A 23,702-nucleotide genomic window follows, 5' to 3' on the forward strand; every position below is an offset into this window, starting at 1 on the left:
TGCATGTTGGTGACCTGATGCTCCATGTTGGTGACCTGATGCTCCATGTTGGTGACCTGATGCTCCATGTTGGAGACCTGATGCTGCATGTTGGAGACCTGATGCTGCATGTTGGTGACCTGATGCTCCATGTTGGTGACCTGATGCTCCATGTTGGAGACCTGATGCTGCATGTTGGAGACCTGATGCTGCATGTTGGTGACCTGATGCTCCATGTTGGTGACCTGATGCTCCATGTTGGTGACCTGATGCTCCATGTTGGAGACCTGATGCTGCATGTTGGAGACCTGATGCTGCATGTTGGAGACCTGATGCTCCATGTTGGAGACCTGATGCTGCACGATGCTCCATGTTGGAGACCTGATGCTGCATGTTGGTGACCTGATGCTCCATGTTGGTGACCTGATGCTCCATGTTGGTGACCTGATGCTCCATGTTGGAGACCTGATGCTGCACGATGCTCCATGTTGGAGACCTGATGTTGACCTCTGGTTAAATGGACACTGTGACCTATACTGTAGTGTAGAGGTCATGACACTGTGACCTATACTGTAGTGTAGAGGTCATGACACTGTGACCTATACTGTAGTGTAGAGGTCATGACACTGTGACCTATACTGTAGTGTAGAGGTCATGACACTGTGACCTATACTGTAGTGTAGAGGTCATGACACTGTGACCTATACTGTAGTGTAGAGGTCATGACACTGTGACCTATACTGTAGTCTAGAGGTCATGACACTGTGACCTACACTGTAGTGTAGAGGTCATGACACTGTGACCTACACTATAGTGTAGAGGTCATGACACTGTGACCTATACTGTAGTGTAGAGATCATGACACTGTGACCTATACTGTAGTGTAGAGGTCATGACACTGTGACCTATACTGTAGTGTAGAGGTCATGACACTGTGACCTATACTGTAGTGTAGAGGTCATGACACTGTGACCTCTACTGTAGTGTAGAGGTCATGACTGGCTGGACACTGTGACCTATACTGTAGTCGTTAGTGATGGGTACCGTTCAGTTGTCAGGTAGAATGATGTAGGGACCAGGGCAGTAGAATATGTTAATAGAATGCTCTGATGAGGACCATGAAATGTTCGGTATAATTGGGTTAACTACGCCTTTAAAAGGAGACGGCAGAAATACTTTAAATCACAAAGCTTCACAGCTATTCAACTAAACCAGGCATCCACATCAAGCATTTAAAAGACAATCTATTGATATGTCAGGTTTCCCCTTATGAAAGACTTCCTGGTTAAATAAAGATTGGATAAAAGAAAAAATCCTAGTCATTTTCCTTGACCGCCTGCTGTCCAATAGCTTTGAACCTGACTGATTTCCATGACAACGCCTTGCTGAAGCTGCAGGTGGGCGGGCCTTTCGTGAGTGGCATGGTGGATCTGACCAATGAGGAGTACATCCTTATTCAGGTGGAGCAGACTGAAGAGGCGGGGCCACGGAGAAGGCGGGTCCAGACGGTAAGAGTCTCCACCCACGTTCCACCTCTGTTTCTGAATGCAGTTTGAAGTCCCAAATGGCACCCTATTCCCTATATAGTGCACTACTTTAGACCAGAGCCCTATTCCCTATATAGTACACTACTTTAGACCAGAGCCCTATTCCCTATATAGTGCACTACTTTAGACCAGAGCCCTATTCCCTATATAGTGCACTACTATAGACCAGAGCCCTATTCCCTATATAGTGCACTACTATAGACCAGAGCCCTATTCCCTATATAGTGCACTACTTTAGACCAGAGCCCTATGGCACCTTATTCCCTATATAGTGCACTACTTTAGACCAGAGCCCTATTCCCTATATAGTACACTACTATAGACCAGAGCCCTATGGCACCTTATTCCCTATATAGTGCACTACTTTAGACCAGAGCCCTATTCCCTATATAGTGCACTACTTTAGACCAGAGCCCTATTCCCTATATAGTGCACTACTATAGACCAGAGCCCTATTCCCTATATAGTGCACTACTATAGACCAGAGCCCTATTCCCTATATAGTGCACTACTTTAGACCAGAGCCCTATGGCACCTTATTCCCTATATAGTGCACTACTTTAGACCAGAGCCCTATTCCCTATATAGTGCACTACTATAGACCAGAGCCCTATGGCACCTTATTCCCTATATAGTGCACTACTATAGACCAGAGCCCTATGGCACCCTATTCCCTTTATAGTGTACCACTTTAGACCAGAGCCCTATGGGTAGTGCACTTCAAAGGGAATAGGTTGCTATTTGGGATCTAGCCTGTGTTTTGCGGCGGTACCAATCTGATCGTAATACCGTAAGGGTTTCTGTCTCCTTCTCAACAGGTGATGTATAACTGGACCATACCTCTGCATTCTGAACGGAGCGACCAGGTTATAACAACTAAAACATTTGCGATGTTGAGCAGGTATGTCCCCAAATCATTCCTGTACTGCACTTCCTGCTCTCTACTAATTAACATGCAAATTCCTGCATGTCCTGAATGTCCAGTACTACCCAGTCCAGTTATAGTACCATTGGCTTGTTCTCAGTAGTTCAGTCTGATTGTCCTGTATGGGGACAGTAGTTCAGTCTGACTGTCCTGTATGGGGACAGTAGTTCAGTCTGATTGTCCTGTATGGGGACAGTAGTTCAGTCTGATTGTCCTGTATGGGGACAGTAGTTCAGTCTGATTGTCCTGTATGGGGACAGTAGTTCAGTCTGATTGTCCTGTATGGGGACAGTAGTTCAGTCTGACTGTCCTGTATGGGGACAGTAGTTCAGTCTGATTGTCCTGTATGGGGACAGTAGTTCAGTCTGATTGTCCTGTATGGGGACAGTAGTTCAGTCTGATTGTCCTGTATGGGGACAGTAGTTCAGTCTGATTGTCCTGTATGGGGACAGTAGTTCAGTCTGATTGTCCTGTATGGGGACAGTAGTTCAGTCTGATTGTCCTGTATGGGGACAGTAGTACAGTCTGATTGTCCTGTATGGGGACAGTAGTTCAGTCTGATTGTCCTGTATGGGGACAGTAGTTCAGTCTGATTGTCCTGTATGGGGACAGTAGTTCAGTCTCACATCACTGAGTACCACTCTTCATATTTTCAAACGTTGTGGTGGCTGCATCATGTTATGGGTGTGCTTGTCATCGGCAAAGACTAGGGAGTTTTTAGGAACAGAATAGTACACGCAAAATCCTAGAGGAAAACCGGGTTGTTTGCTTTCCAACTGGAGTTGCTGACCAAGACGACATTTACATGTTCTGACTGGCCTAGTGACAGTTTTTACTGAATCGGCTTGAAAATCTATGGCAAGACTTGAAAATGTCTGTCTAGCAACGATCAGCAACCAACAACGACATTGTCTCCATGACTCCCTGTCTGTCTGTCTCCATAGTGACCCCATCATCATTACGATGCAGGTGTTCCTCCAGGACGACTGAGTAGTTAACTGACTACAGTAACTAACTGACTAACAAAATGACTCCCTGTCTGTCTCCATAGTGACCCCATCATCATTACGGTGCAGGCGTTCGTCCAGGACGACTCCATCGTCCCTCTCTCCATGACCCACCAGTCGCTCTACGTAACCGCGGAAAGGCAGGTGGTCATTGCTGCAGTCATCCTGGGGGGAGTTTACGTCCTCATCATCTTCGAGGTAAAGAGAGAGCTGTTCATTTTTATTGTTTATTTCACTTTTGTATATTATCTACCTCACTTGCTTTGGCAATGTTAACATATGTTTCCCATGCCAATAAAGCCCCTTGAATTGAGAGAGAGACAGAGAGCCCCTTGAATTGAGAGAGAGAGAGAGAGAGAGAGAGAGAGAGAGAGAGAGAGAGAGAGAGAGAGAGAGAGAGAGAGAGAGAGAGAGAGAGAGAGAGAGAGAGAGAGAGAGAGAGAGAGAGAGAGAGAGAGAGAGAGAGAGAGAGAGAGAGAGAGAGAGAGAGAGAGAGAGAGAGAGAGAGAGAGAGAGAGAGAGAGAGAGAGAGAGAGAGAGAGAGAGAGGCATACAATTATCTGTAAGGTCCCTCAGTCCAGCAGTGAATTTCAAACACAGATTCAACCACAAAGACCAGGGAGGTTTTCCAATGCCTTGTAATGAAGTGCACCTATTGGTAGATGGGTAAACAAACAAAAAACAGACATTGAATATCCCTTCGATCATGGTGAAGTTATTAGTTACACTTTGGATGGTGTATCAATACACCCAGTCACTACAAAGATTTTTATTTATTTTTTATTTAACCTTTATTTAACTATGCAAGTCAATTAAAACCTCTTAAGGATCCGGCCTTTTTTTTCAATTTTCTCCTAAAATGACGTACCCAAATCTAACTGCCTGTAGCTCAGGACCTGAAGCAAGGATATGCATATTATTGGTACCATTTGAAAGGAAACACTTTGAAGTTTGTGGAAATGTGAAAGGAATGTAGGAGAATATAACACATTAGATCTGGTAAATGATAATATCGACAATGTACCATCATTGAAATAAAATGCAAGAGAAATGGCATAATTAATTATTTTTTTATGCACAATTTAGATTCTGGCCACTAGATGGCAGCACTGTATGTGAAATGTTTTAGAGTGATCCAGTGAAATCTTGTATATGGATTCAAAATGTTGTGTCAAGACTGCTCAAATGTGCCTAATTGTTTTATTCATACATTCTCCTCAAACAATAGCATGGTATTTTGTCACTGTAATAGATACTGTAAATTGGACAGTGCAGTGAGATGAACAAGAATTTATTTTATTTATTTTATTTTTTATTTTTATCCCATTTTCTCCCCAATTTTCGTGGTATCCAATCGCTAGTAATTACTATCTTGTCTCATCGCTACAACTCCCGTACGGGCTCGGGAGAGACGAAGGTCGAAAGCCATGCGTCCTCCGAAGCACAACCCAACCAAGCCACACTGCTTCTTAACACAGCGCACCTCCAACCCGGAAGCCAGCCGCACCAATGTGTCGGAGGAAACACCGTGCACCTGGCCCCCTCGGTTAGTGCGCACTGCGCCCGGCCCGCCACAGGAGTCCCTACCGGCCAAACCCTGCCTAACCCGGACGACGCTATGCCAATTGTGCGTCGCCCCACGGACCTCCCGGTCGCGGCCGGCTGCGACAGAGCCTGGGCGCGAACCCAGAGACTCTGGTGGCGCAGCTAGCACTGCGATGCAGTGCCCTAGACCACTGCGCCACCCGGGAGGCCCCAAGATGAACAAGAATTTAAGCTTTCTGCCAATATCAGATATGTCCTGGGACTTTTGTTTTGTTTCTTACAACCTCATGCTAATCACGTTAGCCTACGTTAGCTCAACCGTCCCGTGGACAGTCAAACCCGGACGACGCTGGGCCAATTGTGCGCCGCCCCAATCACGGACGGATGTGATACACCCATGGTCAGGCCATTGGTGACCCCAATGAATCAGTGGCCACTTCTTCATTTTATGACTGAGTCTCTGATCCCTCGTTTCTTTTTCTCCATATTTCCCCCTGTCCTCTCCGGGGTCTCCCTGAGGACCCTGTCAAATCAAATCAAATCAAGTTTATTTTATATAGCCCTTCGTACATCAGCTAATATCTCGAAGTGCTGTACAGAAACCCAGCCTAAAACCCCAAACAGCAAGCAATGCAGGTGTAGAAGCACGGTGGCTAGGAAAAACTCCCTAGAAAGGCCAAAACCTAGGAAGAAACCTAGAGAGGAACCAGGCTATGAGGGATGGCCAGTACTCTTCTGGCTGTGCCGGGTGGCGATTATAACAGAACATGGCCAAGATGTTCAAAATGTTCATAAGTGACAAGCATGGTCAAATAATAATCAGGAATAAATGTCAGTTGGCTTTTCATAGCCGATCATTAAGAGTTGAAAACAGCAGGTCTGGGACAGGTAGGGGTTCCATAACCGCAGGCAGAACAGTTGAAACTGGAATAGCAGCAAGGCCAGGTGGACTGGGGACAGCAAGGAGTCATCATGCCCGGTAGTCCTGACGTATGGTCCTAGGGCTCAGGTCCTCCGAGAGAGAGAAAGAAAGAGAGAAGGAGAGAATTAGAGAGAGCCAATATTTTCAAAATGTTCATAAATGACAAGCATGGTCAAATAATAATCAGGAATAAATGTCAGTTGGCTTTTCATAGCCGATCATTAAGAGTTGAAAACAGCAGGTCTGGGACAGGTAGGGGTTCCATAACCGCAGGCAGAACAGTTGAAACTGGAATAGCAGCAAGGCCAGGTGGACTGGGGACAGCAAGGAGTCATCATGCCCGGTAGTCCTGACGTATGGTCCTAGGGCTCAGGTTCTCCGAGAGAGAGAAAGAAAGAGAGAAGGAGAGAATTAGAGAGAGCATACTAAAATTCACACAGGACACCGGATAAGACAGGAGAAGTACTCCAGATATAACAGACTGAACCTAGCCCCCGACACATAAACTACTGCAGCGTAAATACTGGAGGCTGAGATAGGAGGGGTCGGGAGACACTGTGGCCCCATCTGATGATACCCCCCGGACAGGGCCAAACAGGCAGGATATAACCCCACCCACTTTGCCAAAGCACAGCCCCCACACCACTAGAGGGATGTCTTCAACCACCAACTTACCATCCCGAGACAAGGCCGAGTATAGCCCACAAAGATCTCCACCACAGCACAAACCAAGGGGGGGGGCGCCAACCCAGACAGGGTTACATGGGTGTATATCATTAATTTATATGTCCCAAAATGGATCATGAAGATAAGGTTATATATTTTTATTTGAATTCAGGTTCTACTCCCATGAGAGAAGAGGATTCCGGGAACTTCTCACGTCAGTCTGTTGAAGCCAGATAATACTTTTTGTTGACTACTGTTCTGGGAAGAAACACATGAGTTCCAGGAAGAGTGATGCATAATGTCCCAGTCTAATTAGCCAGTCCGTGGCCTAGCGGAATGCAGTTTAATGTATAAAACATGTGACTGGCTGCATAATGTTGAGCAGACAGGTCAAGAGACACCAGCTGGTTCCTCTGTCCTGTAGGCTGTATCAGCACATACTGTCAAATCTACCTGTTCCACTCCAAAACCTCTCTGACTCCATATGATAACGGTGATCTATACCATACCCCTGTCTCTCTCTCTGTGTCTCTCTCTGTGTCTCTCTCTGTGTCTCTCTCTGTGTCTCTCTCTGTGTCTCTCTGTGTGTCTCTCTCTGTGTGTCTCTCTCTGTGTGTCTCTCTCTGTGTGTCTCTCTCTGTGTCTCTCTCTGTGTGTCTCTCTCTCTCTCTCTCTCTCTCTCTCTCTCTCTCTCTCTCTCTCTCTCTCTCTCTCTCTCTCTCTCTCTCTCTCTCTCTCTCTCTCTCTCTCTCTCTCTCTCTCTCTCTCTCTTTCTCTTTCTCTTTCTCTTTCTCTCTCAATTCAATTCAATTCAAGGGGCTTTATTGGCATGGGAAACATGTGTTAACATTGCCAAAGCAAGTGAGGTAGATAATATACAAAAGTTAAATGAACAATAAAAATTAACAGTAAACATTACACATACAGAAGTTTCAAAACAATAAAGACATCACAAATGTCATATTGTATATATACAGTGTTGTAGCAATGTACAAATGGTTAAAGTACACAAGGGAAAATAAATAAGCATAAATATGGGTTGTATTTACAATGGTGTTTGTTCTTCACTGGTTGCCCTTTTCTTGTGGCAACAGGTCACAAATCTTGCTGCTGTGATGGCACACTGTGGAATTTCTCCCAGTAGATATGGGAGTTTATCAAGATTGGATTTGTTTTAGAATTCTTTGTGGGTCTGTGTAATCTGAGGGAAATATGTCTCTCTAATATGGTCATACATTGGGCAGGAGGTTAGGAAGTGCAGCTCAGTTTCCACCTCATTTTGTGAGCAGTGAGCACATAGCCTGTCTTTTCTTGAGAGCCATGTCTGCCTACGGCGGCCTTTCTCAATAGCAAGGCTATGCTCACTGAGTCTGTACATAGTCAAAGCTTTCCTTAAGTTTGGGTCAGTCACAGTGGTCAGGTATTCTGCCACTGTGTACTCTCTGTTTAGGGCCAAATAGCATTCTAGTTTGCTCTGTTTTTTTGTTAATTCTTTCCAATGTGTCAAGTAATTATCTTTTTGTTTTCTCATGATTTGGTTGGGTCTAATTGTGCTGTTGTCCTGGGGCTCTGTGGGGTGTGTTTGTGTTTGTGAACAGAGCCCTAGGACCAGCTTGCTTAGGGGACTCTTTTCCAGGTTCATCTCTCTGTAGGTGATGGCTTTGTTATGGAAGGTTTGGGAATCGCTTCCTTTTAGGTGGTTGTAGAATTTAACGGCTTTTTTCTGGATTTTGATCGTTAACAGGTATCGGCCTAATTCTGCTCTGCATGCATAATTTGGTGTTTAACGTTGCACACTGAGAATATTTTTTGCAGAATTCTGCATGCAGAGTCTCAATTTGATGTTTATCCCATTTTGTGAATTCTTGGTTGTTGAGTGGACCCCAGAACTCACAACCATAAAGGGCAACGGGTTCTATAATTGGTTCAAGTATTTTTAACTAGATCCTAATTGGTATGTTGAATTTTATGTTTGTTTTGATGGCATAGAAGGCCCTTCTTGCCTTGTCTCTCAGATCGTTCACAGCTTTGTGGAAGTTACCTGTGGCGCTGATGTTTAGGTCGAGGTAGGTATAGTTTGTTGTGTGCTCTAGGGCAACGGTGTCGAGATGGAATTTGTATTCGTGGTCCTGGGAACTGGCCCTTTTTGGAACACCATTATTTTAGTCTTACTGAGGTTTACAGTCAGGGCCCAGGTCAGAATGCATGCAGAAGATCTAGGTGCGGCTGTAGGCCCTCCTTGGTTGTGGACAGAAGCACCATCATCAGCAAACAGTAGACATTTGACTTCATATTCTAGTAGGGTGAGGCCTGCTGCTGCAGACTGTTCTAGTGTCATTGCCAATTCGTTGATATATATGTTGAAGAGGGTGGGGCTTAAGCTGCATCCCTGTCTCACACCCCAGCCCGGTGGAAAGAAATGTGTGTGTTTTTTTTGCCAATTTTAACTGCACACTTGTTGTTTGTGTACATGGATTTTATAATGTCGTATGTTTCCCTCCCCAACACCACTTTCCATCAATTTGTATAGCAGACCCTCGTGCCAAATTGAGTCGGAAGCGTTCTGAAATCAACAAAGCATGAGAAGACTTAGCCTTTGTTTTGGTTTGTTTGTTTGTCAATTAGGGTGTGCAGGGTGAATACGTGGTCTGTCGTATGGTAATATGGTAAAAAGCCAATTTGACATTTGCTCAATACATTGTTTTCACTGAGGAAATGTACGAGTCTGCTGTTAATGATAATGCAGAGGATTTTCCCAAGATTGCTGTTGACGCATATCCCACAGTAGTTATTGGGGTCAAATGTGTCTCCACTTTTGAGGATTGGGGTGGTCAGTCCTTGGTTCCAAATATTGGGGAATATGCCAGAGCTGAGGATGATGTTAAAGTGTTTAAGTATAGCCAATTTGAATTTGTGGTCTATATTTCATCATTTAATGTAGGATACCCACAGATGGAGGGTTTGTTTTTTGTTGTTTAGTTCATTCAGTGTAACAGGAGAATCCACTGGGTTCTGGTAGTCTTTAATGTAATAGGAGAATCCACTGGGTTCTGCTAGTCTTTAATGTAATAGGAGAACCAGTGTGTTCTGGAGGTCTTTAATGTAATAGGAGAATCCAGTGGGTTCTGGTAGTCTTTAATGTAATAGGAGAATCCAGTGGGTTCTGCTAGTCTTTAATGTAATAGGAGAATCCAGTGGGTTCTGGTAGTCTTTAATGTAATAGGAGAATCCAGTGGGTTCTGGTAGTCTTTAATGTAATAGGAGAATCCAGTGGGTTCTGGTAGTCTTTAATGTAATAGGAGAATCCAGAGGGTTCTGGTAGTCTGTAATGTAATAGGAGAATCCAGTGGGTTCTGGTAGTCTTTAATGTAATAGGAGAATCCAGTGGGTTCTGGTAGTCTTTAATGTAATAGGAGAATCCAGTGGGTTCTGGTAGTCTTTAATGTAATAGGAGAATCCAGTGGGTTCTGGGTAGTCTTTAATGTAATAGGAGAATCCAGGGGGTTCTGGTAGTCTTTAATGTAATAGGAGAATCCAGTGGGTTCTGGTAGTCTTTAATGTCATAGGAGAATCCAGTGTGTTCTGGAGGTCTTTAATGTAATAGGAGAATCCAGTGGGTTCTGCTAGTCTTTAATGTAATAGGAGAATCCAGTGGGTTCTGGTAGTCTTTAATGTAATAGGAGAATCCAGTGGGTTCTGGTAGTCTTTAATGTAATAGGAGAACCAGTGGGTTCTGGTAGTCTTTAATGTAATAGGAGAATCCAGTGGGTTCTGGTAGTCTTTAATGTAATAGGAGAATCCAGTGGGTTCTGGTAGTCTTTAATGTAATAGGAGAATCCAGTGGGTTCTGGTAGTCTTTAATATAATAGGAGAATCCAGTGGGTTCTGGAGGTCTTTAATGTAATAGGAGAATCCAGTGGGTTCTGGTAGTCTTTAATGTAATAGGAGAATCCAGTGGGTTCTGGTAGTCTTTAATGTAATAGGAGAATCCAGAGGGTTCTGGTAGTCTGTAATGTAATAGGAGAATCCAGTGGGTTCTGGTAGTCTTTAATGTAATAGGAGAATCCAGTGGGTTCTGGTAGTCTTTAATGTAATAGGAGAATCCAGTGGGTTCTGGTAGTCTTTAATGTAATAGGAGAATCCAGTGGGTTCTGGTAGTCTTTAATGTAATAGGAGAATCCAGTGGGTTCTGGTAGTCTTTAATGTAATAGGAGAATCCAGAGGGTTCTGGTAGTCTGTAATGTAATAGGAGAATCCAGTGGGTTCTGGTAGTCTTTAATGTAATAGGAGATTCCAGTGGGTTCTGGTAGTCTTTAATGTAATAGGAGAATCCAGTGGGTTCTGGTAGTCTTTAATGTAATAGGAGAATCCAGTGGGTTCTGGGTAGTCTTTAATGTAATAGGAGAATCCAGGGGGTTCTGGTAGTCTTTAATGTAATAGGAGAATCCAGTGGGTTCTGGTAGTCTTTAATGTCATAGGAGAATCCAGTGTGTTCTGGAGGTCTTTAATGTAATAGGAGAATCCAGTGGGTTCTGCTAGTCTTTAATGTAATAGGAGAATCCAGTGGGTTCTGGTAGTCTTTAATGTAATAGGAGAATCCAGTGGGTTCTGGTAGTCTTTAATGTAATAGGAGAACCAGTGGGTTCTGGTAGTCTTTAATGTAATAGGAGAATCCAGTGGGTTCTGGTAGTCTTTAATGTAATAGGAGAATCCAGTGGGTTCTGGTAGTCTTTAATGTAGTAGGAGAATCCAGTGGGTTCTGGTAGTCTTTAATATAATAGGAGAATCCAGTGGGTTCTGGAGGTCTTTAATGTAATAGGAGAATCCAGTGGGTTCTGGTAGTCTTTAATGTAATAGGAGAATCCAGTGGGTTCTGGTAGTCTTTAATGTAATAGGAGAATCCAGTGGGTTCTGGAGGTCTTTAATGTAATAGGAGAATCCAGTGGGTTCTGGTAGACGAGAATCCAGTGGGTTCTGGTAGTCTTTAATGTAATAGGAGAATCCAGTGGGTTCTGGTAGTCTTTAATGTAATAGGAGAATCCAGAGGGTTCTGGTAGTCTTTAATGTAATAGGAGAATCCAGTGGGTTCTGGTAGTCTTTAATGTAATAGGAGAGTCCAGTGGGTTCCGGTAGTCTTTAATGTAATAGGAGAATCCAGTGGGTTCTGGTAGTCTTTAATGTAATAGGAGAATCCAGAGGGTTCTGGTAGTCTTTAATGTAATAGGAGAATCCAGTGGGTTCTGGTAGTCTTTAATGTAATAGGAGAGTCCAGTGGGTTCCGGTAGTCTTTAATGTAATAGGAGAATAGCTGGTAGTTTTCTGACGTGCTGTTCCTTTTTTTTCCCGTAGTGTATTTCTGTATTGTTTTAGTGATTCACCATAGTGAAAGCACAGGCTCAGGTTTTCTGGGTCTCTATGTTTTTGATTGGACAGGTTTCTCAATATCTTTCTTAGGTTTTGCATTCTTCATCAAATCATTTGTCATTGACATTTTTATATTTGATAGGGAAGCTGAGAGGTAAAATATACTGTTTAGGTTTTCTACTGCCAAGTTCCTTCACTATTACACTGAAACATTGTGTCCAGGAAATTGTCGAGAAGGGTTTGAATTTGTTGTTGCCTAATAGGTTTCCACACTACTTTCCTTCCATCTATAGCATGTCTTAATATTATTCAGCTCCTTTGGCTTTGATTGAGCATAGCTCTGTCTCATGATTGAGCATTGCTCTTTTCAAGTAGACTGTGATTTTGCTGTGGTCTGATAGGGGTGTCAGCAGACTGACTGTGAACGCTCTGGGAGACTCTGGGTTGAGGTCAGTGATAAAGTAGTCTACAGTACCACTGCCAAGAGATGAGCTGTAGGTGTACCTACCGTAGGAGTCCCCTCGAAGCCTACCATTGACTACGTACATACCCAGCGTGCGACAGAGCTGTAGGAGTTGTGACCCGTTTTTGTTGGTTATGTTGTTGTAGTTGTGTCTAGGGGGGCATATGGGGGAGGGAATACTGTCACCTCCAGGTAGGTGTTTGTCCCCCTGTGTGCTGAGGGTGTCAGGTTCTGGTCCAGTTCTGGCATTTAGGTCACCACAGACCAGTAAATGTCCCTGGGCCTGGAAATGATTGATCTCCCTCTCCAGGATGGAGGAGCTGTCTTCATTAAAGTATGGGGATTCTAGTGGGGTGATATAGGTAGCACACAGGAGGACATTTTTCTCTGTTGAGATCATTTCCTTATTAACTTCTAGCCAGATGTAAAATGTTCCTGTTTTGATTAATTTAATAGAGTGGGTTAGTTCTGCTCTATACCAAATTAGCATACCCCCTGAGTCTCTTCCCTGTTTCACACCTGGTAGTGTGATGGATGGGACTACCAGCTCTCTGTAACCTAGAGGGCAACCAGTGGGTCTGTCTCCTCTATACCACCCACCTGGTAGTTTGGTGGATGGGACTACCAGCTCTCTGTAACCTAGAGGGCAACCAGTGGGTCCGTCTCCTCTATACCACCCACCTGGTAATGTGGTGGATGGGACTACCAGCTCTCTGTAACCTAGAGGGCAACCAGTGGGTCCGTCTCCTCTATACCACCCACCTGGTAGTTTGGTGGATGGGACTACCAGCTCTCTGTAACCTAGAGGGCAACCAGTGGGTCCGTCTCCTCTATACCACCCACCTGGTAGTTTGGTGGATGGGACTACCAGCTCTCTGTAACCTAGAGGGCAACCAGTGGGTCCGTCTCCTCTATACCACCCACCTGGTAGTGTGGTGGATGGGACTACCAGCTCTCTGTAACCTAGAGGACAACCAGTGGGTTCGTCTCCTCTATACCACCCACCTGGTAGTGTGGTGGATGGGACTACCAGCTCTCTGTAACCTAGAGGACAACCAGTGGGTCTGGGGTTAGGGTTATTGCTCTGCTCACGACCGGGGCATATGTGCGGTTGAGGTCCTTGGGTGGAGGGTGGGGGATGGAGCTTGGGTGGAGGGTGGGGGATGGAGCTTGGGTGGAGGGTGGGGGATGGAGCTTGGGTGGAGGGTGGGGGATGGAGCTTGGGTGGAGGGTGGGGGATGGAGCTTGGGTGGAGGGTGGGGGATGGAGCTTGGGCGGGTGTAATAGTGGGGGTTAGGCCTGTTGCAGGATGGGGCTTGGGCGGGTGTAATAGTGGGGGTTAGGCCTGTTGCAGGATGGAGCTTGGGTGGGTGTAATAGTGGGGGTTGGGCCTGTTGCTCTGATCACAGCCTGGGCATATGTCCTGCTGTCATGTTGAGGTCCTTGCCGCAGGGGCGAGGGGCATGGGGTGGACAGAAGGGGGCATAGGTCTGATATGGGAGGGCCTTTATAGGGTGTGGTCAGGGTTTGTTTGGGGGGTGGTCTCAGCTGGTTGGGGTGTGGCTGGTGAAGCTGTGGTCTAGGTGTAGGTCCTCTCTTGGTGTGGGTTCTCTCGGTGCAGGTCCTTCAGGAGGGGGTCTTGCAGGTCTGGGAGGGTGTCTAGCTGGTCTGGGCGGGGTGTCCGTTGCTCTGTTGCTCCTGTGTGAGGTGTTGGGGCTACGGTTGAGGATGACGTTCTTCAGGGTGCTGGTAAAAGTTGGGATTGCTGCCTTGTAGAGGTGGACCTGGTCATAAAGGCTGTTCAAGTCCAGGGTGGAGTGGTGGGCCAGGTAGACATTAGTTCAGGGTGGAGTGGTGGACCAGTTAGATATTAGTCCAGGGTGGAGTGGTGGGCCAGGTAGACATTAGTCCAGGGTGGAGTGGTGGGCCAGGTAGACATTAGTCCAGGGTGGAGTGGTGGACCAGGTAGATATTAGTCCAGGGTGGAGTGGTGGGCCAGGTAGACATTAGTTCAGGGTGGAGCGGTGGACCAGGTAGACATTAGTCCAGGGTGGAGTGGTGGGCCAGGTAGACATTAGTCCAGGGTGGAGTGGTGGGCCAGGTAGACATTAGTTCAGGGTGGAGCGGTGGGCCAGGTAGACATTAGTCCAGGGTGGAGTGGTGGGCCAGGTAGACATTAGTCCAGGGTGGAGTGGTGGGCCAGGTAGACATTAGTCCAGGGTGGAGCGGTGGGCCAGGTAGACATTAGTCCAGGGTGGAGCGGTGGGCCAGGTAGACATTAGTCCAGGGTGGGGTGGTGGGCCAGGTAGACATTAGTTCAGGGTGGAGTGGTGGGCCAGGCAGACATTAGTCCAGGGTGGAGTGGTGGGCCAGGTAGACATTAGTCCAGGGTGGAGTGGTGGGCCAGGTAAACATTAGTCCAGGGTGGAGTGGTGGGCCAGGTAGACATTAGTCCAGGGTGGAGTGGTGGGCCAGGTAGACATTAGTCCAGGGTGGAGTGGTGATCCAGGTAGACATTAGTCCAGGGTGGAGTGGTGGGCCAGGTAGACATTAGTCCAGGGTGGAGTGGTGGGCCAGGTAGACATTAGTCCAGGGTGGGGTGGTGGGCCAGGTAGACATTAGTCCAGGGTGGAGTGGTGGGCCAGGTAGACATTAGTCCAGGGTGGGGTGGTGGGCCAGGTAGACATTAGTCCAGGGTGGGGTGGTGGGCCAGGTAGACATTAGTCCAGGGTGGAGTGGTGGGCCAGGTAGACATTAGTCCAGGGTGGGGTGGTGGGCCAGGTAGACATTAGTCCAGGGTGGAGTGGTGGGCCAGGTAGACATTAGTTCAGGGTGGAGTGGTGGGCCAGGTAGACATTAGTTCAGGGTGGAGTGGTGGGCCAGGTAGACATTAGTCCAGGGTGGAGTGGTGGGCCAGGTAGACATTAGTTCAGGGTGGAGTGGTGGGCCAGGTAGACATTAGTCCAGGGTGGGGTGGTGGGCCAGGTAGACATTAGTCCAGGGTGGAGTGGTGGGCCAGGTAGACATTAGTTCAGGGTGGAGTGGTGGGCCAGGTAGACATTAGTCCAGGGTGGAGTGGTGGGCCAGGTAGACATTAGTCCAGGGTGGGGTGGTGGGCCAGGTAGACATTAGTCCAGGGTGGAGTGGTGGGCCAGGTAGACATTAGTTCAGGGTGGAGTGGTGGGCCAGGCAGACATTAGTTCAGGGTGGAGTGGTGGGCCAGGTAGACATTAGTCCAGGGTGGAGTGGTGGGCCAGGTAGACATTAGTCCAGGGTGGAGTGGTGGGCCAGGTAGACATTAGTCCAGGGTGGAGTGGTGGGCCAGGTAGACATTAGTCCAGGGTGGAGTGGTGGGCCAGGTAGACATTAGTCCCAGGTGGAGTGGTGGGCCAGGTAGACATTAGTCCAGGGTGGAGTGGTGGGGCAGGAAAATATTAGTCCAGGGTGGAGCGGTGGGCCAGGCAGACATTAGTCCAGGGTGGAGTGGTGGGCCAGGTAGACATTAGTCCAGGGTGGAGTGGTGGACCAGGTAGACATTAGTCCAGGGTGGAGTGGTGGGCCAGGCAGACATTAGTCCAGGGTGGAGTTGTGGGCCAGGTAGATATTAGTCCAGGGTTGGAGTGGTGGGCCAGGTAGACATTAGTTCAGGGTGGAGTGGTGGGCCAGGTAGACATTAGTCCAGGGTGGAGTGGTGGGCCAGGTAGACATTAGTCCAGGGTGGAGTGGTGGGCCAGGTAGACATTAGTCCAGGGTGGAGTGGTGGGCCAGGTAGACATTAGTTCAGGGTGGAGTGGTGGGCCAGGTAGACATTAGTTCAGGGTGGAGTGGTGGGCCAGGTAGACATTAGTCCAGGGTGGAGTGGTGGGCCAGGTAGACATTAGTCCAGGGTGGAGTGGTGGGCCAGGTAGACATTAGTCCAGGGTGGAGTGGTGGGCCAGGTAGACATTAGTCCAGGGTGGAGTGGTGGGCCAGGTAGACATTAGTCCAGGGTTGGTGGAGTGGTGGGCCAGGTAGACATTAGTCCAGGGTGGAGTGGTGGGCCAGGTAGACATTAGTCCAGGGTGGAGTGGTGGGCCAGGTAGACATTAGTCCAGGGTGGAGTGGTGGGCCAGGTAGACATTAGTCCAGGGTGGAGTGGTGGGCCAGGTAGACATTAGTTCAGGGTGGAGTGGTGGGCCAGGTAGACATTAGTTCAGGGTGGAGTGGTGGGCCAGGTAGACATTAGTCCAGGGTGGAGTGGTGGGCCAGGTAGACATTAGTCCAGGGTGGAGTGGTGGGCCAGGTAGACATTAGTCCAGGGTGGAGTGGTGGGCCAGGTAGACATTAGTCCAGGGTGGAGTGGTGGGCCAGGTAGACATTAGTCCAGGGTGGAGTGGTGGGCCAGGTAGACATTAGTCCAGGGTGGAGTGGTGGGCCAGGTAGACATTAGTCCAGGGTGGAGTGGTGGGCCAGGTAGACATTAGTCCAGGGTGGAGTGGTGGGCCAGGTAGACATTAGTCCAGGGTGGAGTGGTGGGCCAGGTAGACATTAGTCCAGGGTGGAGTGGTGGGCCAGGTAGACATTAGTCCAGGGTGGAGTGGTGGGCCAGGTAGACATTAGTCCAGGGTGGAGTGGTGGGTCAGGTAGACATTAGTCCAGGGTGGAGTGGTGGGTCAGGTAGACATTAGTCCAGGGTGGAGTGGTGGGCCAGGTAGACATTAGTCCAGGGTGGAGTGGTGGGTCAGGTAGACATTAGTCCAGGGTGGAGTGGTGGGCCAGGTAGACATTAGTCCAGGGTGGAGTGGTGGGCCAGGTAGACATTAGTCCAGGGTGGAGTGGTGGGCCAGGTAGACATTAGTCCAGGGTGGAGTGGTGGGCCAGGTAGACATTAGTCCAGGGTGGAGTGGTGGGCCAGGTAGACAATAGGTTTTGGGGCACAGTCTCACAAAATGCTTGCATTCACCTGCTGTATGGTGGCAGGGTGAAAGTCTTTTCTTGGTAGCAGGGTGGAGATAACCCCTTGTGCGTTGGGGAAAGTGGAATAGGCTTTTTCAATCACTCCCTTGAGTGCTGTGGCCACCCTTTCCTGCTGGGCCCTCAGGTCAGTTGTGCCCGTGTGAGTTATGATGTGGCTGGTGGACCCTAGTCTGTCCTCTGACAACAGCTCAAGGGCATGCCTAGTGTTTGGGCACCAGAGCTTAGCCACTTCTTCTCTCACCCTCTCGATTTCTTGCTCTCTCTCTCTCTCTCTCTCTCTCTCTCTCTCTCTCTCTCTCTCAATTCAATTAAATTAAATTCTCTCTCTCTCTCTCTCAATTCAATTAAATTAAATTCTCTCTCTCTTTCACTCTATCTCTCCTGCTCTCTCGCTCTCTCTCTCTCTCGTTCTCGCTCTCTCTCTCTCTCATTCTCGCTCTCTCTCTCGTTCCCACTCTCTCGCTATCTCTCTCGCTTTTTTCTCACTCTATTTCTTGCTCTTTCTTTTTCTCTCTAATAATAGACAATAAACAATCAGAAATTAACATTACATTCTCTCTGAAACTTTATCTGAAATTAAATCATGGGGACTGTTTTGTGTTGGCAGATATTGAATTATCTGGTAACTAACAAATTGACTTTTCTCTGTGTTGTCAGATTGTCCACCGTACTCTGGCGGCCATGTTGGGATCCCTGGCTGCCCTGGCTGCTCTGGCCATGATCGGAGATGTAAGCCTTCACTACCCTTTTTTACTGTGTTAACATCATAATCAATGTTAGTGACAGACTGTCAACAGAGGTATATTTTCTAATGATACATACTTTATATCAACAGAGAAAGCATTTACTTCCTCTGTCTATTGGCTAGCTATCATTTAGTTCCTCTGTCTATTGGCTAGCTATCATTTAGTTCCTCTGCCTATTGGCTAGTGGTATCATTTAGTTCCTCTGTCTATTGGCTAGCTATCATTTAGTTCCTCGGTATATTGGCTAGCTATCATTTAGTTCATCTGTCTATTGGTTAGCTATCATTTAGTTCATCTGTCTATTGGCTAGCTATCATTTAGTTCCTCTGCCTATTGGCTAGTGGTATCATTTAGTTCCTCTGTCGATTGGCTAGCTATCATTTAGTTCCTCTGCCTATTGGCTAGTGGTATCATTTAGTTCCTCTGTCTATTGGCTAGCTATCATTTAGTTCCTCGGTATATTGGCTAGCTATCATTTAGTTCCTCTGTCTATTGGTTAGCTATCATTTAGTTCATCTGTCTATTGGCTAGCTATCATTTAGTTCCTATGTATATCGGCAAGCTATCATTTAGTTCCTCTGTATATTGGCTAGCTAACATTTAGTTCCTCTGTCTATTGGCTAGCAGTATCATTTAGTTCCTCATTCTCTCTGTGTCTCTCTGTCTGTCTTCCAGCGTCCCAGTCTGAGCACTGTGGTGGAATGGATCGACTATGAAACTCTGGCTCTTCTGTTTGGCATGGTAAGTCAGTCACGCCTTGGCTGAGTCTCAAATGGCACCCCATACCCTATGGGCCCTGGTCAAATGGCACCCTATACCCTATGGGCCCTTGTCAAATGGCACCCTATACCCTATGGGCCCTGGTCAAATGGCATCCTATACCCTATACCCTATGGGCCCTGGTCAAATGGCACCCTATACCCTATACCCTATGGGCCCTGGTCAAATGGCACCCTATACCCTATGGGCCCTGGTCAAATGGCATCCTATACCCTATACCCTATGGACCCTGGTCAAATGGCACCCTATACCCTATACCCTATGGGCCCTGGTCAAATGGCACCCTATACCCTATGGGCCCTGGTCAAATGGCATCCTATACCCTATGGGCCCTGGTCAAATGGCATCCTATACCCTATGGACCCTGGTCAAATGGCACCCTATACCCTATGGGCCCTGGTCAAATGGCATCCTATACCCTATGGACCCTGGTCAAATGGCATCCTATACCCTATGGGCCCTGGTCAAATGGCACCCTATACCCTATGGGCCCTGGTCAAATGGCACCCTATACCCTATGGGCCCTGGTCAAATGGCATCCTATACCCTATGGGCCCTGGTCAAATGGCACCCTATACCCTATGGACCCTGGTCAAATGGCACCCCATACCCTATGGGCCATGGTCAAATGGCACCCTATACCCTATGGGCCCTGGTCAAATGGCACCCTATACCCTATGGGCCCTGGTCAAATGGCACCCTATACCCTATGGACCCTGGTCAAATGGCACCCTGTTGGCCCTGGTCAAATGGCACCCTATACCCTATGGGCCCTGGTCAAATGGCACCCTATACCCTATGGGCCCTGGTCAAATGGTACCCTATACCCTATGGGCCCTGGTCAAATGGTACCCTATACTCTATGGGCCCTGGTCAAATGGCACCCTGTTGGCCCTGGTCAAATGGCACCCTATACCCTATGGGCCCTGGTCAAATGGCACCCTATACCCTATGGACCCTGGTCAAATGGCACCCTATACCCTATGGGCCCTGGTCAAATGGCACCCTATACCCTATGGGCCCTGGTCAAATGGCACCCTATACCCTATGGACCCTGGTCAAATGGCATCCTATACCCTATGGGCCCTGGTCAAATGGCACCCTATACCCTATGGACCCTGGTCAAATGGCACCCTATTCCCTATGGGCCCTGGTCAAATGGCACCCTATACCCTATGGGCCCTGGTCAAATGGCACCCTGTTGGCCCTGGTCAAATGGCACCCTATACCCTATGGGCCCTGGTCAAATGGCACCCTATACCCTATGGACCCTGGTCAAATGGCACCCTGTTGGCCCTGGTCAAATGGCACCCTATACCCTATGGGCCCTGGTCAAATGGCACCTTATACCCTATGGACCCTGGTCAAATGGCATCCTATACCCTATATGGTTCTAGTTCTCTGTATTGTGATTACAGATGGTTCTAGTTCTCTGTATTGTGATTACAGATAGTTCTAGTTCTCTGTATTGTGATTACAGATGGTTCTAGTTCTCTGTATTGTGATTACAGATGTTCTAGTTCTCTGTATTGTGATTACAGATGGTTCTAGTTCTCTGTATTGTGATTACAGATGGTTCTAGTTCTCTGTATTGTGATTACAGATGGTTCTAGTACTCTGTATTGTGATTACAGATGGTTCTAGTTCTCTGTATTGTGATTACAGATGGTTCTAGTTCTCTGTATTGTGATTACAGATGGTTCTAGTTCTCTGTATTGTGATTACAGATGGTTCTAGTTCTCTGTATTGTGATTACAGATGGTTCTAGTTCTCTGTATTGGGATTACAGATGGTTCTAGTTCTCTGTATTGTGATTACAGATGGTTCTAGTTCTCTGTATTGTGATTACAGATGGTTCTAGTTCTCTGTATTGTGATTACAGATGGTTCTAGTTCTCTGTATTGTGATTACAGATGGTTCTAGTACTCTGTATTATAACATATTCCTCTTTCCCTTACAGATGATTCTAGTTGCCATCTTCTCAGAGACTGGCTTCTTTGACTACTGTGCTGTGAAGGTGAGTTGGTCAACTGGCTTCTTTGACTACTGTGCTGTGAAGGTTGGTCAACAGTGACATTGTCCTGAGTGACTCTAAATGTAGCTTTCCGGTAGGTCTAACCCCTGTCCTGAGTGACTCTAAATGTAGCTTTCCAGTAGGTCCAACCCCTGTCCTGAGTGACTCTAAATGTAGCTTTCCAGTAGGTCTAACCCCTGTCCTGAGTGACTCTAAATGTAGCTTTCCAGTAGGTCTAACCCCTGTCCTGAGTGACTCTAAATGTAGCTTTCCAGTAGGTCTAACCCCTGTCCTGAGTGACTCTAAATGTAGCTTTCCAGTAGGTCCAATCCCTGTCCTGAGTGACTCTAAATGTAGCTTTCCAGTAGGTCTAACCCCTGTCCTGAGTGACTCTAAATGTAGCTTTCCAGTAGGTCTAACCCCTGTCCTGAGTGACTCTAAATGTAGCTTTCCAGTAGGTCTAACCCCTGTCCTGAGTGACTCTAAATGTAGCTTTCCAGTAGGTCCAATCCCTGTCCTGAGTGACTCTAAATGTAGCTTTCCAGTAGGTCTAACCCCTGTCCTGAGTGACTCTAAATGTAGCTTTCCAGTAGGTCTAACCCCTGTCCTGAGTGACTCTAAATGTAGCTTTCCAGTAGGTCCAACCCCTGTCCTGAGTGACTCTAAATGTAGCTTTCCAGTAGGTCCAACCCCTGTCCTGAGTGACTCTAAATGTAGCTTTCCAGTAGGTCTAACCCCTGTCCTGAGTGACTCTAAATGTAGCTTTCCAGTAGGTCTAACCCCTGTCCTGAGTGACTCTAAATGTAGCTTTCCAGTAGGTCCAACCCCTGTCCTGAGTGACTCTAAATGTAGCTTTCCAGTAGGTCCAACCCCTGTCCTGAGTGACTCTAAATGTAGCTTTCCAGTAGGTCTAACCCCTGTCCTGAGTGACTCTAAATGTAGCTTTCCAGTAGGTCCAACCCCTGTCCTGAGTGACTCTAAATGTAGCTTTCCAGTAGGTCCAACCCCTGTCCTGAGTGACTCTAAATGTAGCTTTCCAGTAGGTCCAACCCCTGTCCAGTTTAATGCTTTGGGTGGAAGGTAGAATTCCACCAGGGGGGCTACCATCAGACAGGTCCTACTGGCAGACAGGATGTGTTAAAAATGATTTATTCTAGAATGTATGGTTGGATATTGAGGCCCCTTTATAACGCTGTGAAATAAAATTGGCCGATGCAAATTTTTCCTGGTGTAACAGATCGTAATCGTACTCTCTTTTGCAGTGTCTAATAAAGAAATGCATTAAACTGTCTCATAGTGTCTAACAGGATACTATTCCTATCTATAGACCAGTTCATGTACACAGTGAACTCCTGCACACAGTGAACAGACCAGTTCATGTACACAGTGAACTCCTACACACAGTGAATTTTGTCTTATGTTAAAAGAGAGGAAACCCTTCCCAAGAGGAAGAGAGGTAGAGAGGTCTGAGATCAGGGGGAGCTAGAGAGGTCTGAGATCAGGGGGAGGTAGAGAGGTCTGAGATCAGGGGGAGGTAGAGAGGTCTGAGATCAGGGGGAGGTAGAGAGGTCTGAGATCAGGGGGAGGTAGAGAGGTCTGAGATCAGGGGGAGGTAGAGAGGTCTGAGATCAGGGGGAGGTAGAGAGTTCTGAGATCAGGGGGAGGTAGAGAGGTCTGAGATCAGGGGGAGGTAGAGAGGTCTGAGATCAGGGGAGGTAGAGAGGTCTGAGATCAGGGGGAGGTAGACAGGTCTGAGATCAGGGGGAGGTAGAGAGGTCTGAGATCAGGGGGAGGTAGAGAGGTCTGAGATCAGGGGGAGGTAGAGAGGTCTGAGATCAGGGGGAGGTAGAGAGGTCTGAGATCAGGGGGAGGTAGAGAGGTCTGAGATCAGGGGGAGGTAGAGAGGTCTGAGATCAGGGGGAGGTAGAGAGGTCTGAGATCAGGGGGAGGTAGACAGGTCTGAGATCAGGGGGAGGTAGAGAGGTCTGAGATCAGGGGGAGGTAGAGAGGTCTGAGATCAGGGGGAGGTAGAGAGGTCTGAGATCAGGGGGAGGTAGAGAGGTCTGAGATCAGGGGGAGGTAGAGAGGTCTGAGATCAGGGGGAGGTAGAGAGGTCTGAGATCAGGGGGAGGTAGAGAGGTCTGAGATCAGGGGGAGGTAGAGAGGTCTGAGATCAGGGGGAGGTAGAGAGGTCTGAGATCAGGGGGAGGTAGAGAGGTCTGAGATCAGGGGGAGGTAGAGAGGTCTGAGATCAGGGGGAGGTAGACAGGTCTGAGATCAGGGGGAGGTAGAGAGGTCTGAGATCAGGGGGAGGTAGAGAGGTCTGAGATCAGGGGGAGGTAGAGAGGTCTGAGATCAGGGGGAGGTAGAGAGGTCTGAGATCAAGAGCAGAAGGCAGGAGCTTCAAATTTAAGGCTCAACTCAATAGACCTCCGTTTCAGCTGGTGGCCTCACATTCCTGTCACAAATTACCTCCTATTTCCTATATATTGCATTGCTTTTGACCAGAACCCTGTGGGTCAATGCTCTATGTAGGGAATTAGGTGCCATTTGGTACGCAGGCTCTGTGCTATTATCCTAGCCACATCCTCTCTTTACTCTCATCCTCTCTCCACCCTCATCCTCTCTTTACTCTCATCCTCTCTCCACCCTCATCCTCTCATCCTCTCTTCACTCTCATCCTCTCTCCACGCTCATCCTCTCATCCTCTCTCCACCCTCATCCTCTCTCCATCCTCTCTCCACCCTCATCCGCTCATCCTCTCTCCACCCTCATCCTCTCTTCACTC

The 23,702-nt window shown here is 47.6% G+C and overlaps 1 protein-coding gene across 1 annotated transcript in view; it reads left to right on the top strand.

Moving 5' to 3' along the window:
* The window catches only part of LOC139540640 (P protein-like), an 87,439-nt gene that overhangs the window by 34,191 nt on the left and 29,546 nt on the right, over window positions 1-23,702 (top strand). The window contains exons 7-12 of the mRNA XM_071344449.1: window positions 1,330-1,487; window positions 2,345-2,427; window positions 3,503-3,656; window positions 18,032-18,103; window positions 18,796-18,861; window positions 20,861-20,917. Of these exons, the coding sequence (XP_071200550.1) occupies window positions 1,330-1,487; window positions 2,345-2,427; window positions 3,503-3,656; window positions 18,032-18,103; window positions 18,796-18,861; window positions 20,861-20,917 (590 nt within the window). The remainder of the gene's footprint in view (window positions 1-1,329; window positions 1,488-2,344; window positions 2,428-3,502; window positions 3,657-18,031; window positions 18,104-18,795; window positions 18,862-20,860; window positions 20,918-23,702) is intronic.

Source organism: Salvelinus alpinus, chromosome 16 (genome assembly GCF_045679555.1).
Source record: "Salvelinus alpinus chromosome 16, SLU_Salpinus.1, whole genome shotgun sequence".
NCBI classification, from domain to species: domain Eukaryota; kingdom Metazoa; phylum Chordata; class Actinopteri; order Salmoniformes; family Salmonidae; genus Salvelinus; species Salvelinus alpinus.